Raw genomic sequence first — 13,866 nt, 5'->3', positions numbered from 1 at the left:
TTAATACGCCCTGGATCTACAAATGTATATTTAGATACACTTGGTGTTGAATTTGAAATGAATGTAATTATCAACTCAACATAAACCTAAGTGGAATAATTCAATATTATCTAATAATGATAATCTATGCTCCTTATTATAATCATTGGAACAACATCGAGAAAGCTTCAAGTACTTTCCAAGGTGGTCAAGGTTTTCCCTCTTTTGTGGGTAGCTTTACTTTCCCTCTACAGGGCTCTGCACCCTCATTTACCTGTAGGTGAACGATCCTCTGGAATATATCTTCTCTCATGCTCATCTCAATATCGAACCGAGACAGTCTCTTGTCTGCTTCTGTACTTGCCGCCCGTACTTCCTTGTCAGAGGAGACGTGCTGGGGGAAATCTAGCATGGCTCTCTGCACTGTTGAGAGAGAAAGCAATGACCAGTGTATTGGAGACGCCCTGTGTTCAGGGGGCAGTGCTCGCTACTCACAGGGTTTCGAAGCTGCGACCTTTTGAAGCAGATGGCTGGGCCTCTCTTCAGGGGTCTCAATCAGCTCTAATTTTACAAAGCACACTTTGTTCTTGTGAATCTGTTACATTTGCATTTGAGCTTTAACTGGAAGAAAACCTGTTAGTACACTAACTTATACATCAAGCTCATTGCCCTCGAGTCAATTCTGACTCAGCGATCCTATAGGACAGGGCAGAAGTGCCTTTTGGGTTTCCGAGGCTGTGAGGCTGTGAATCTTTAACTAAAGCAGAAAAACTCATTTTTCTCCCAAGGAGCAGCCGGTGGGTTCGAATTGCTGGCCTTGTGGCTACTAATCCAATATATAACCCAGTAGGCCACCAGGGTTTTGGGAAAATAATCCCTAAGATAAAACAAAAATTAACATACTTTCTAGAGATGGTTCCAGCTGTGCTATGGCCATGAATGCATTTTACTTTATTGTCTTCAATATTACAAAGGTAGTAAGTAGTGAGAATTTACACACATATATGAACAGTAAAGCTGTCCTTTATATGCTAAGATCTGTACAGTTAAACAAGCACTTACCTCCATCATAAAACATTCCTCATAAACCAGCATTACAAAGTGAAAAAGAATCCCAAAACATAAAACCTGCCACAAATAGCTCAACAGTTCAGTAATATGCACTTAAAAAATTCTAATTAGCTAACTATGCTTTTAGAATTGGATGAAATACAGGTGTCTCTGATTTTCCAAAACCCTCCTTAAGTCACTGTGCATTTGCAAAGGCCTTACTGCCACTGACGCCTGTTTGTGCCACTGAAAGAATCTGAAGAGAGTTTTCCCTTTTTGGAAAAGGTCAAAAAGCAAACCCAGCATTCAGCACTTGTTTCACTGCTTCCAAGTTCCTCCCCAAAGACTGCGCAGCGTCCCAGCACCATGTTGGCAGAGTGCGACTGTCTGTGTCAACTAACACTAACATATGTTTGTATTATTTTAGGTTTTATGTGTCATTTGGTATGACGGGTTACTTTTTGGGTCTGGGAGGATTAAAAAATCCACATAAATTAAGACTAATTGCATCTTCAAGGTGTCCTAGTGGTGCAGTGCCTTATGAGCTGGCCTGATAACTGTAAGGTTGGCAGTTCAAAACCACCAGCTGCTCTGCGGAAGTGAGAGGCAGCTTTCTGCTCCTGTCAAGAATCACAGTGTGGGAAAGCCACAGGGACATTCTATGCCATCCAATAGGGTCTCTGAGTGGGAATTGACAGTGGCAGTGAAAATAGCCTCTGCTTTACACGGTTTTGCCTTACCATAGGCTTGATAGGAATACTCTATTTTTCGATAGTGGGAGAAATTTGTAAATAATATTATACTTCCTGACTAAGAATAGAATGAAACGAAAAATTAAAATTTTAATGAGCCCAGTATTTATTTAAATGATATGGGTAACTATGCTTTGTTATGCTTTGCTTCGCTTTTTAATTTAACACCACAAAACATTAAGAAAGAATACTGCTTTAGATCTTAAATGAGCAACATAAAACACACACGCCTAAAATTGGAAACATATTCTTAAAACAATAATGCCGAAAAGCACTTCCTTCCTTCCTGAGCCACAAAGGCCTGGAAGCAGACTCTGTGCTCTTGCTGCCAAACTATAAACAACGCTGATGCCCAGTGGTTGCCACCGGACAGACAGGGCTTTGGAGCTGCTGCGGAAGGCAAAATGAAGGCTGAGAACGCGCACAGATCGGAACGGCTTCTCTTTTGAAGAACTCTTCCCAAACACAGAAATGGTGAAAATTAACCCACAAAGATAAATTTCCTGGAAAATGAGAGCCAACACCACACAATTTAAAGTGCATGTAGATCCATTATTGGAGAGGGGAATAGAATTTTAAATGATGAGATTTTTTAAGATTTTATTCCCCCCACCCCCGCCAATGAATTTTTATAGTAGGTATATCATCTTGGCTATAGACATGAGTACCTAGGCAATGGACAAACCCAATCCAGGTGGGATATGCACATGAAGTTACAAACTCTGCTGAACAGGAGACCAAGCCTGTTCCTATGACTTTGGCTAACAAGAGCAGTGGTGTCTTACTATGCAGGTGTTTACACTCAAGACTTGTAACAAGATTTCAGGGTCAGTAATGAGAGTGAAGCAGTTGGCAAAAGGCAGAGAAATTAGAAAGGAAATTGCAGAGGTAAGAGAGAAAGCAGCCAAGACCTTATTCTGACAGAGCACAGTGTAGGGAAATCTCGGTGTTCAGGGGTCATGGGGACCAAGAAATCACTAGTTTTATGAGGGCTATGATGGATTCTGGACAACCTTCCAAATTCCAAAATGGACATTAGTGACTTCGATACCCAGCTCCGCAGCGATCTGATGTTTTTATGAGCCCTGGACACAGTCCAGATTACATCACCATAATTAGCTTCCAAAATACGTCCAAGAATTACTAGTAAGCTGAGTGAGTCTTCATTTCTTTTAACTCAAAGGACCTAATATGTGCATTACAAAAATAATATATATTCATTTTAGAAAATTTGGGAGGAATTAATACACAGGGAAAGAACGGCCAGAGTGCTCCTTAGAGTTATGGAGGCAAGGCTTCATTTTTACATACTTTGGACATGTTGTCAGGAGAGACAAACCCCTGGAAAAAGGACATCTGGCCTGGTAAAGTACCGGGGCAGTAAAAACGAGGAAGGTCCTCAAAGAGATGGACACAGTGGCTGCACAAGAGGTCAAGCTTGGGCACAGCTGTGAGAGGAGGCGTGACAGGGCCATGTTTCATTCTGTTGTGCACAGGGTTGATACAGGTGGAAACCGACTCAATGGCACTTAACAACACAAAAACCCCAACATCCTACTACTTAAGACAACTATTATTAAAGTGTACATATGCTCTCCTAATTTTCTTTCCGCGTCATTAACGAGTGCCCTAAGACACGACTTGAAAGGCTACGTTGCATTGTTGAGTGAGATTGTTTCTAAGCTTTTAATATGATGGAGTACCATCTTCCACCTTACTACACAAACTGACCTGTGAGTTTTGCCTGTGTTTCTGGTTTACTTCTCTAGAGTAAAGTGGTTACATTTGGAATTTCTGGGCCAGCTTTTGCTTCTGGAAATAGCTTGAACAGTCAATCTTCAGGATTCCCAGAGTCCACATTTGCCACTGCCTCCTTGATAAAAATGTACTTGTGAGCCCATCACCAGTAAGGCAGCGTTCCCATGCTGCTCCCCCGGCACACGCAGAGCAGTGAAATGTCAGTTGCTCGATGCCCATGTCCCAGCTGAGGTCAAATAAGGCTGCGCTCTGCCGTACTTAGCTTCACACTGTAAGCCGGGTTCCTTCTTTCTTACGGTCAACTTAGCGCCCTGTTCCTTTTCTATAATTTTTGGTTGTTGGTGACTTCACGATTTAAAACGGTCCCGGGGTAGTGCTGCCTTGCGTTTAAGTGTAAGAAGGCTACGTGTTAAATAAGCTTTGTTCAGACAAGAGTTGAGGTGCTGTTGGCAGTTTATGAATCAACAACATATATCAAGTGAGGTATCTTTAAACAGAAAGCACATAAGCAACAAGGTATGCATATTGATTGGCTGATGAAAATGTTGTGACGAAAGGATAACAGGGATGTAACTCTGTGCTTGAGTGGCTTCAACTAGTTAGTGGACAAATGCCCGTCAAAGACCATGGCACTTGTTCCAGGAGCATTTGAAGCCCCTTCGTAGTTCTCCTCAGAGCAAAGGTCAGCAGTTGCTAATGAAGTGTTTGCAGTGATTTCAGAAAACATTAATTACCGCAAATAGTGAGAACTGACTGTATATAGATTGCCAAAATGCTCTCCAGCTAGCAGTGTGATGAAAGTGTACATTTTATAGCACTTTCGCCAACATCATAAAAAAATTAATCTTTGGTAATTTAATTCTAAGTAATTAATTAGCCATTAAGTAAAAACCAATCTCTTGTAAAATTTGAAAATTGATTGCGAGGCCAGAAAGCATAAAATGGCTTTACTGATTCGCACAGAAGGAAAACTGATATAGCTCTGCATCACACTCACCTGCATACTTCACTTCTATGTCTGCCAGGGCCTGCAGACAGTTCTCGTAAGTGACCTCCTCCACGGGGAGCCTGCCAACGGCATCGTACACCTGTTTGGTCTGCTCGATGAGCTCTTCAGTCCTTGTCTGAATTTGCTCCGGGGACAGATCCCATCGTAAGACGTTTCTGCCCGCTGCAGTGAAGGAAGACACTGTCTGAAGAGGAGACCGCACTTCTCTCCCTAACGTCATTCTGAGCAAGGTCTTGGAACCACCAACTCTAAAAAGAATCGGAAAAGCAACAAAACGTAAAGATTTCTCTTGGTCCAAAGCCAACCTACAACTGTGTATGATCTAATTAAAATTTAAGTGGGAAATGGCACTTTAAAAAGATAACACTGAGTAACAATGCTCAGAATGGTTATGTCAGAAGGAGCATGGGTAACAGGAAGTGGGAGAAGTGATTAAGGAAATGGTGTGGGGGGTGGGGGAGGAACCTTGAACCTCTGCTGGCCTCACAAAGGAGGAGAATCCAGTTCAACATCTGCCCAAGGATAATTTCCAAGCCACCGCCCTCCAACTTCCTTTACCCTATTCTGACACCAATCATCCCTCCCACAACACTACTCTGCTGGGTTTGATAATCTGCTGTAACGACCACACAGAAATCACAGAAAATACTCATGCTTAGAGGTGTTTATTAGGGAATTTAACAGGTTACATAAAGCCAGGATCAGAAAACATCAAGGATACGATTCTTTTGTTTGATGCACTTTTCTTAGCCTTTTCAGCAGATACATCACTCTCTGGGGTTCAATCCTTACGTCAACCTGTGGCCTCTGTCTGGACTGCTAGGAAAGTGTTACAAAGCTCCTTGAGCACTTGATAAACGCCCAAAGGTCACCCAACTGTGCAAACCAGCTTCCTTTCCAAAGGCACTCAGTCTTACTCTTTCCAGCTTACTGCTCTGCCTCAGGGCTTTGGTGTTGGTGCCTCTTCTCTGTCTCACGGTTTGGAGCTGTCCATTCTGGTGCCTCTGCTGCCTCTGAAATCATGCAGATACGTCACATACACTTGGCTGGTGGCTCTTCTTTCTTGATGGTCCCAACATTCCTCTCTTCCTACTTCTGAGGAATGGCAAAACTGACAGATTCCCTTCTTAGCGTCCTCTATATTTTATTTACATGCACATACTCAGTAACTCCCAACTGGTGGGAGTTACAAAGATAATGAATAGATGTGCCATGTCAAGTCATTTCACTGCAGTGATAGGACAGTGGAGGGGCTGCAATGAAGAAGATGAAACAGACTGTGTATGAATGGTTGAATGTAAAATTGATAGCTCTGTTCACAATAAAAATTTAAAAAACAACTGAGTAGAGTTCCATCAGATAAACAGCATGTGAAGGGGCTTCAAATTCACTTCCATATTCCCACAAACTGAAGGTACCTTTAGTCACAAACTAAACATGCTTAAATTTCTTGTTTTACTCGCATAGAATAGCTTTCAGGACATTCTCATTTTCTAAATGGGGAATTAGATTGATGTAATCAAATTAAGTTTATGTGAAGAAATATATATAATAAAACAATGTAAAGAGGGTAATGTTTACTAGTGGCTCCCATGAGTGGGAGGGAGGGAATAATTGAAAGCCTTTTCTTTAATATCACTTTATTGGGGCTCTTACAGCGCATATAACAATCTAGGAGTCATTTCTTAAACAGCACTAAGCTTCTATTAATGATGATGGAAAACTGGAAGCAGATAATGGTGAATAGTTTGACATTCTGAGCATCATTAATGTCACTGAATTGTACATTAAAAAATGTTAAAATGGCAAGTGTTGCGTGATATATAGTTTACTACAATAAAAGTTATTATAAAATCATAAAGTTCCTATCATTGACAATAATTGTGCTTTATAAACTAAATCAGTAAATTTTATTAATAGGGATGTTTTCCTGTGCTATGTCATACTACTATGAACACAGACTCAAAAATATATAAAATTGGAATTTAAAAAGAAAATACTTCTAAAATATTCTCATACTTAGCATAGAATTATTTTTTAATATTTAAATTTTTTTTCACATAAACCAAGAATGGCCATTTGAATTCAGGATTTGGAAAATGAACTGTGGTTTAGAGATGAGAGCTAAAAGAAAGAAAAGAAAAATTTTAAAAATAATGATATCAAGAATCACCCTGTAAAAATACTCAAATGGACAATGCAGACACTATATTAGTTACCAAGTGTTTTAAGAGTTTACAAAATTTCGAGGCTGACTCCCTGGGAGACATTCCAGCTGAGAAGACACATGGAGCTAAGCTAGAGCCCTGAGCTGGAGGAGCCACGTGGAGACCCCTGCCAGAGCTAAGATGTTATTACACCACCACTGGATCCACAAGACTTTCCACCCACTGGCCTACATTCAGCGTCAGTGCATGTGTTTCGTGAGTATAAAGAGGACTTTATAGATTAGTATCAGACACATGGGCTAATATCGGACTTCTGGACTCCATCTGGACTGGGATGTATTCTTAATATTCAATTTCTCTTTATATAAAACTCTTTCTTATGCACAAAAAAAGAGTTTACAAAATTTCTAATGTTATATTTAATAGTCAACATTTATTGCATGCTTAGGAATTTTTTCTAAATGCTTTCCAAGTATTAACTCACTTGGTCCCGACTTTAACTTTATATGGTAAATACTTGACTATTTTCATTTTACTGATGAAGAAATAGTGTAAAGGCATTCATTAAATAACTTGTTCAAAGTTACATATGATGGAAAGTAGGATTAGTCGCCAGCTAGTATGATAAGCACATAATCAGAGAAGCTGGATTACATAAAGAAGAATAGGAATGGAGGAAGGCTTATTAACCTGTGATGTGCAGATAACACAACTGTGTTCATTGCAAGTGAGGAGGGTTTGAAAGAAGTACTTGCCAAGACAAAGAAAAACTACCATGAGGGAGAGGTCAAACAAACATCTACTCTCCATTTTATGATTCGTTTCTCCAATACCCCACTCCCAAGGTACCATATGTGCTAATCTGTGTACTTTAGAGAAGCATATCCACAGAAACTCATGTCTAAGAGAAAGTTTTATATAAAGGGTAAGTGTGCATCAAGAAAACATACCAACCCAGTGCTTCCCAAGCCCACCAGTCCAACACCAATTCACAAAGTTCTCCTTCAACTCACAAAACAGATGCAATGATGCTGATGGCAGGAGAAAAGCTGAGTCAGTGAATGTGTAAACATCTCAGCGCTGGCAGGGGTCTCCACACCGGTGCTCCAGCACCCAGGACTGCATTGTGGTAGGTCCATGTGGCTTCTCCTCAGGGATGTCTTGCAGGAAGTGAGCCTTGCCAACTAAAGCAGGAAACTGGCTAAGGCAGCTGCCTCCTGGTCCGACCACCAGAAAGCAAGAGACCTGAGAACTAGAAAGGTGAGGCTCACTGAGCCATTTATCCCTCTGCCCTTCAATTAACCCTACATGTGTTTATCAGCCAGGTTGGCACAATAAACTAACTACCTTACTAGCTTAATGAAGGAAAATCAGGCAAACATCCAGGAGGCCAAAAGAACTCTAGCTAGACTGAATCCCAAAAAGAAGTTACTAAGACATATAGTTGTTAAACTATCCAACTTTGAGGAAAAGGAGAAAATTATGAGGAGCTAGGGAAAAACAGACAGTCACAAATAAAGGCAAGCAGATAAGAATATGCCCAGACCTATCAGAGGACACAATGAAGAAAAGGAGAGAGTTGAGCAACATATTTCAAAAATTGCAAGAAAATAACACAAACCCAAGAATCCTTTATCCAGCCAAATTATCTATCAAAGTTGATGGAGAAGTGAGAGTCTTCCTGGACAAGGAAAATCTCAAAGAATATGCTAAAAGGAACCCAGCACTACAAAAGATCCTCGCTGACCCAATATGGGTAGTACAACACTCACCAACCACATATAAGAGACCACCACACAGTACAACTCCACCCAGAGACCATCCAAGGAAAAACAGCCTGATAACACTGACTCAACAATGGAAAGAAGGCAAGAACGAACTACAAACACACAAATGCACAACCCACGGAAAATAAATGGAGATAGGAAAACACCCTACACAAGAGGGATAAAATGACATCACAGAGTCCACAGCTAGATGTAATAACCCTGAATATCAATGGAATGAACTCAGGCCTTAAGAGTCAGAGACTAACAGATTGGCTTAGAAAACACAACCCCTCGGTCTGCTGCCTACAGGAGACATATCTCAAGATTACAGACAAACATAGAATCAAAGGCTAGAGAAAAACATACCAAGCAAATAGCAATTCAAAAAAGCAGGAGTTGCAATCCTATTCTTGGATAAAATTGATTTCATAGTGCAAACCATAAAAAGAGTTAAGGAGGGACACTATATAATGCTCAAGGCAACCACAGACCAAGAACCACTAAGCAATCTAAACATTTACTTGCAGAACAAGCAATCAGTGAAATGTCAATCAAACACTCCAAAAGATGAAAAAAGAAATCACCGTCTCAATAATTATAGTAGATGACTTCAATACAGTGCTCTCTGATAAAGATAGATTATTGGGAAAGAAACTCAACAAGGTGGCTAAACATCTAAACACTACAATTAGGCGACTTGACCTGATAAACTGTCTACAGAGCTCTCCACCCAAACACAAAAAAAATTCACATTCTTTTCAAGCCCACATGGCACACATTCGAAGACAGACCACATGCTAGGGCATAAGTCGAACCTACATAAATTCAAACACACTGATATGATACAGACCTCTCTCTGACCACTGAGCCATAAGGCTCAAAATCAACAAAAGGAAGATGAAGAAAACAAGGGTATACAATTGGAGGATGAATAACTATTGCAAAAGGAGTGTGTATTGGCCCAGATCAGTTAGGAAATTAGGAAATTTCTAGAAACCAACAAGAATGAGAACACAATGTACCAAAACTTATGGGACCCAGCAAGGCAGTCATTAGAGGGAGTTTTATAGCAATACATGCACACATAAAAATGGAAGAGGCTTACGATCGATACGCTGGTACAAAATTTACAGTAATTAGAGCAAAGTCAACAAGACAATCCAACTTATAGCAAAAGAAAAGAAATAATAAAAATTAGGACTGAGAGTCAAGAGAGGGAAAATAAGAAAACTATGGAACAAATTAATGCTGCTAACAGTTGGTGTTTCGAAAGGATAAACAGAATCAACATACCACTGGGGAACTTAACCAAAGAAAGGAAGAAACAAATTTCAATAGCAAGGATGATGGATCAAAGAGGGGACATTACAACAGACCTAAAGAAATCAAAAGGATAATTACACAGTACTACGAAGGACTGTACTCCACAGAATTAAAAAACTTGAAGCTATGGACAAATTCTTGGAAAAACAATCCCTCCTAGACTATCCCCAATGGATATCAAGAACATCAACAGACCCATATCAGTAGACAAAATAGACAAGGTTATCAAGGGAGGCCCAACAAAAAAGTCCCCTGGGTCAGACGGCTTTACAGGAGAATTCTACCAAGCATTCAGGGAAGAGCTGATACCAATTCTACACAAACTCTTCCAGAACATAGAAAAAGTTGGCAAACCCTCAAATTCTTTCTATGAAACTAGTTTAACTCTGATACCTAAACCTGGCAAGGATCTCACAAGAACTGAGAACTACAGACCAATTTCCCTAATGGATATCGATGTAAAAATCCTTAACAAAATTCTGGCAAACAGAATTCAAAAGTATATAAAACGAACAATTCACCATGACCAAGTGGGATTCATACCAGGGATGCAGGGATGGTTCAACATATGAAAAACCATTAGTATCATTCGCCACATCGACATGAAAAACTATTAAGAACCACATGATAATATTGATAGACGCGGAAAAATCTTTCGACAACATCCAACACCAATCCTGTTTAAGACATTCAAGAAGATAAGAATGGCAGGAAAATTCCTGAATTTAATACAAGCTACTTATGAAAAACCACGAGCCAATGTGGTAGTCAATGGAGAAAAGATGAGATCAATCATTCTGAAACAGGGGACTAGACAAGGAGATTTAAACAACACCCTCCCCGTGGTTAGTGCCTTGGATTTCCTTGTCCCCACTACTATTTAACATCATACCGGAGGTCCTAGCTAACAGAATAAGGTCAAGAAAACACATCCAAGGTATTCGTCTGGGGAAGAAAGAGTTGAAACTATTGTTATTTGCAGATGATATGATTTTATATATGGAAAATCCCAAAAGTTCCACAAGAGGAGTACTGGAAGCAATAGAGGAATATGACAGCGTCAGGTTATAAGATCAACAAACAGAAGTCTATTGGACTACTATACACATCAGACAAGGCCACAGAAGAGGACATCGAAAAGATGGTACCCTTTATAATCGCCAAGAACAAACTGAAATATATAAGGATATACCTGACTTAAAAACAAAAGATCTGTATGAGGAAAACTACAAAACACTATTAAAAGAAACTAAAGATGACCTCAACAAATGGAAGGACATCCCATGCTTGTGGACCAGAAGACTCACTATAATAAAAATGTCAGTTCTACTCAAGGTACTATATAAGCTCAATGCAATCCCAATCCTATTACCATCATCTTTCTTCAAATAACTGGAAAAACAGATTACCAACTTCATATGGAGAGGGAAGAAGCCCAGAATTAGCAGAGAACTACTCAAGAAGAAAGACAAAGTTGGAGGGCATGCTTTACCTGACTTTAACACCTAAATACACAGCCACAGTGGCCAAAACAATGTGGTATTGGTAATAATGATAGATATTCAGACCAATGGAAAGGATTGAAAACTCAGAAATAAAATAAGCAGCATACAGACAACTGATCTTCAATAAGGGCCCAAAAATATCAAATGGGAAGTGGATGCCCTCTTCAATATGTGGTGCTAGAAAAAATGGATACATATCTACAGAAAAATGAAGCAAGACCCTTACCTCATTCCATGCACAAGAGTAAACTCAAGGTGGATCACAGACCTAGAGGTAAAACCCAAACCATTAGGGCTATCAATGAGGGAATTGGAATAAATCTGAGAAGTTTGACTCGGAATACATAAGCTTTCGGAACTAGGGAAGGACACAAACACAGAGGAGGCACAAATTGACAAGTGGGATATACTAAAGATAAAACACCTGTGTAAATCGAAAGAATTTGCCAAGAGAGTAATAAAAGAGCCCACACACTGGGAAACCATCTTTAGCAATGACACATCAGACAAAGGCCTTTTTACAAATATCTACAATACTCTGCTAGCTTACCACAAGGAAAAACAAAAAAACAATTGTCCACTGAGGAGATGGGCAAAGGATCTGAACAGTAGTTTGGCCCTTGGGCCGAAATCCAAATGGCCAATAAATACATGAAAAAATGTTCCATATCTCTAGCTATGAGAAATGCAAATTGAAATGACTATGAGATATTACATAACACCCTCACAGATAGCCCAATTAAAAAAATCCGAAAGTAACAAGTGTTGGAAGGGCTATGGTGAGATAGGAACTCTCGTCCAATGCTGGTGAACCTGTAGATATGTATAGCCACTATGGAAATTGATTTGGTGACATCTAAAACAGATGGAAATTGAGCTACCATACAACCCAGCAATCTCTCTACTGGGCCATATACCCAAAAGAGGCAAGAAACATACCAGGGCCAGACCTCTATGCTCCAATGTTCATCGCAGCACAGTTTACAATTGCAAGGAGTTGGAAACAACCCAAATTTCCATCCAAAGATGAATGGATAAAAAAACAGCGGTACATACTTACAACGGAGTGTTACGCATCCCTAAAAAGCAGTGATGAACACATGAAGCACATGGCCGCATGGGAAGAACTGGAGGAAATCATGCACAGTGAAGTAAGCCAAGCCCAAAGGGCAAGTACTACATGCGTCCACGGAGGTAAGCTCAAAAATGCAAAAGAGGCATAGGGAAGAAGCTACTGTATGCAAACATTCCTGGGGTGAGGTCCAGGTAGTATGGCAGGGGCCAGACTAAACCCAGTATACATATGGTAGTCAACTAAAAAGGAGAAGGGGGAAAAAAGGGTAGCCGGGGGAACAGGGCACTAACCACGGGGAGGGTGTTGTTTAAATCTCCACAGACTTCAACTCTGTACTCCAAGACAAGAATGCAACACAACCAATAGAGAGGCCTGAGGGGCCAGTCCCATTACCAACAAAGTGAACAGCACCCCTTTCCCCCAGAAGACTTCATTTCAGAGGACAGCCCAGAAGCTACAGTTCAAGGAGAGGGACAAGCCTGATCAGAGCACACAGGAGCAAAGGAAGGGGGAGGAAAAAGGAGTGAAGCATATCCTAGCCCACTAAGCCCTAAGGAAGATATTTCTGCTCAGCGCAGCCAATGTACAGAGAGGACCATGGGCGGGCCCTACCACAAAACACGATGTCCCTTACTGACCTAAGGGGGAGGGGAGCAGCACTGGAGGCACACTGCAGAATTGTGCCCGCTGTGACCCCACCACACGGAGGTGAAACACTAAGGGCATGCAATTAAGTCCCCAGGGAACACCAAAAATAGACTGTGGGGCCAGGGCGTGGCAACCCCATCAGACTCAACAGGAAAATATTCATAAAGGACAATAAATGGACCTTGAACTATTTATTGGCTTTTTTTGTTTTTGTTGTTGTTGGAGCTATTGTTTTATTTTCTATTGTTGCTTTGTCTTGTGTTTGTGCATATTATTATCTCTGCATGTCTATCTAGATAAGATAGGCAGGATAAAGAAGCCTGAGGAGAAAACAACAGGATGACAGTTCTGGGGGGACATGGGAGAGGGAGAGGCGGAGAAAAGGAAGTGGGTGTTAACAAACCCAGGGACAAGGGAAAAAACGAGTGATCCAAAATCGATGGTGGTGTAGGAGGTCTTGTAAAGTTTGATCAAGGACAATGTAACGGAGGGGAATTACTGAAACCCAAATGAAGGCTGAACATGATCGTGGGACAAGAGGAAAGTCAAAGGAAAGTAAAAGTAAAAGGAAAGAACTAGGAAAGTGCCATAAATGCAAAGGGCATTTACAGAGATCTAAATTCAGGCAATATATTTATACATGAGGATGGGGAAATAGATCTATGTGCACATATTTATAGGTTTAGTATTAAGGTAGCAGATGGACATTGGGCCTCCACTCAAGTACTCCCTCAATGCAAGAACACTTTGTTCTATTAAATTGGCATTCCATGATGCTTACCTTCCCAACACGATCACTGAAGACAAATGGGTGCATAAGCAAATGTGAT

General features: G+C 40.5%; 1 protein-coding gene across 1 annotated transcript in view; it reads right to left on the bottom strand.

Annotated features, from left to right (window-relative positions):
• The window catches only part of NLN (neurolysin), a 134,487-nt gene that overhangs the window by 74,515 nt on the left and 46,106 nt on the right, over positions 1–13,866 (bottom strand). Inside the window, exons 2-3 of the mRNA XM_075541098.1 lie at positions 4,537–4,796; positions 254–402 (exon numbers count right to left, since the gene is read on the bottom strand). Coding sequence (XP_075397213.1) covers positions 254–402; positions 4,537–4,796 — 409 coding nt within the window. The remainder of the gene's footprint in view (positions 1–253; positions 403–4,536; positions 4,797–13,866) is intronic.

This window comes from Tenrec ecaudatus, chromosome 2 (genome assembly GCF_050624435.1).
Source record: "Tenrec ecaudatus isolate mTenEca1 chromosome 2, mTenEca1.hap1, whole genome shotgun sequence".
NCBI lineage: Eukaryota > Metazoa > Chordata > Mammalia > Afrosoricida > Tenrecidae > Tenrec > Tenrec ecaudatus.
Note: the sequence above shows the minus strand (reverse complement) of the source record. Positions and strands in the feature narration are given on the sequence as shown.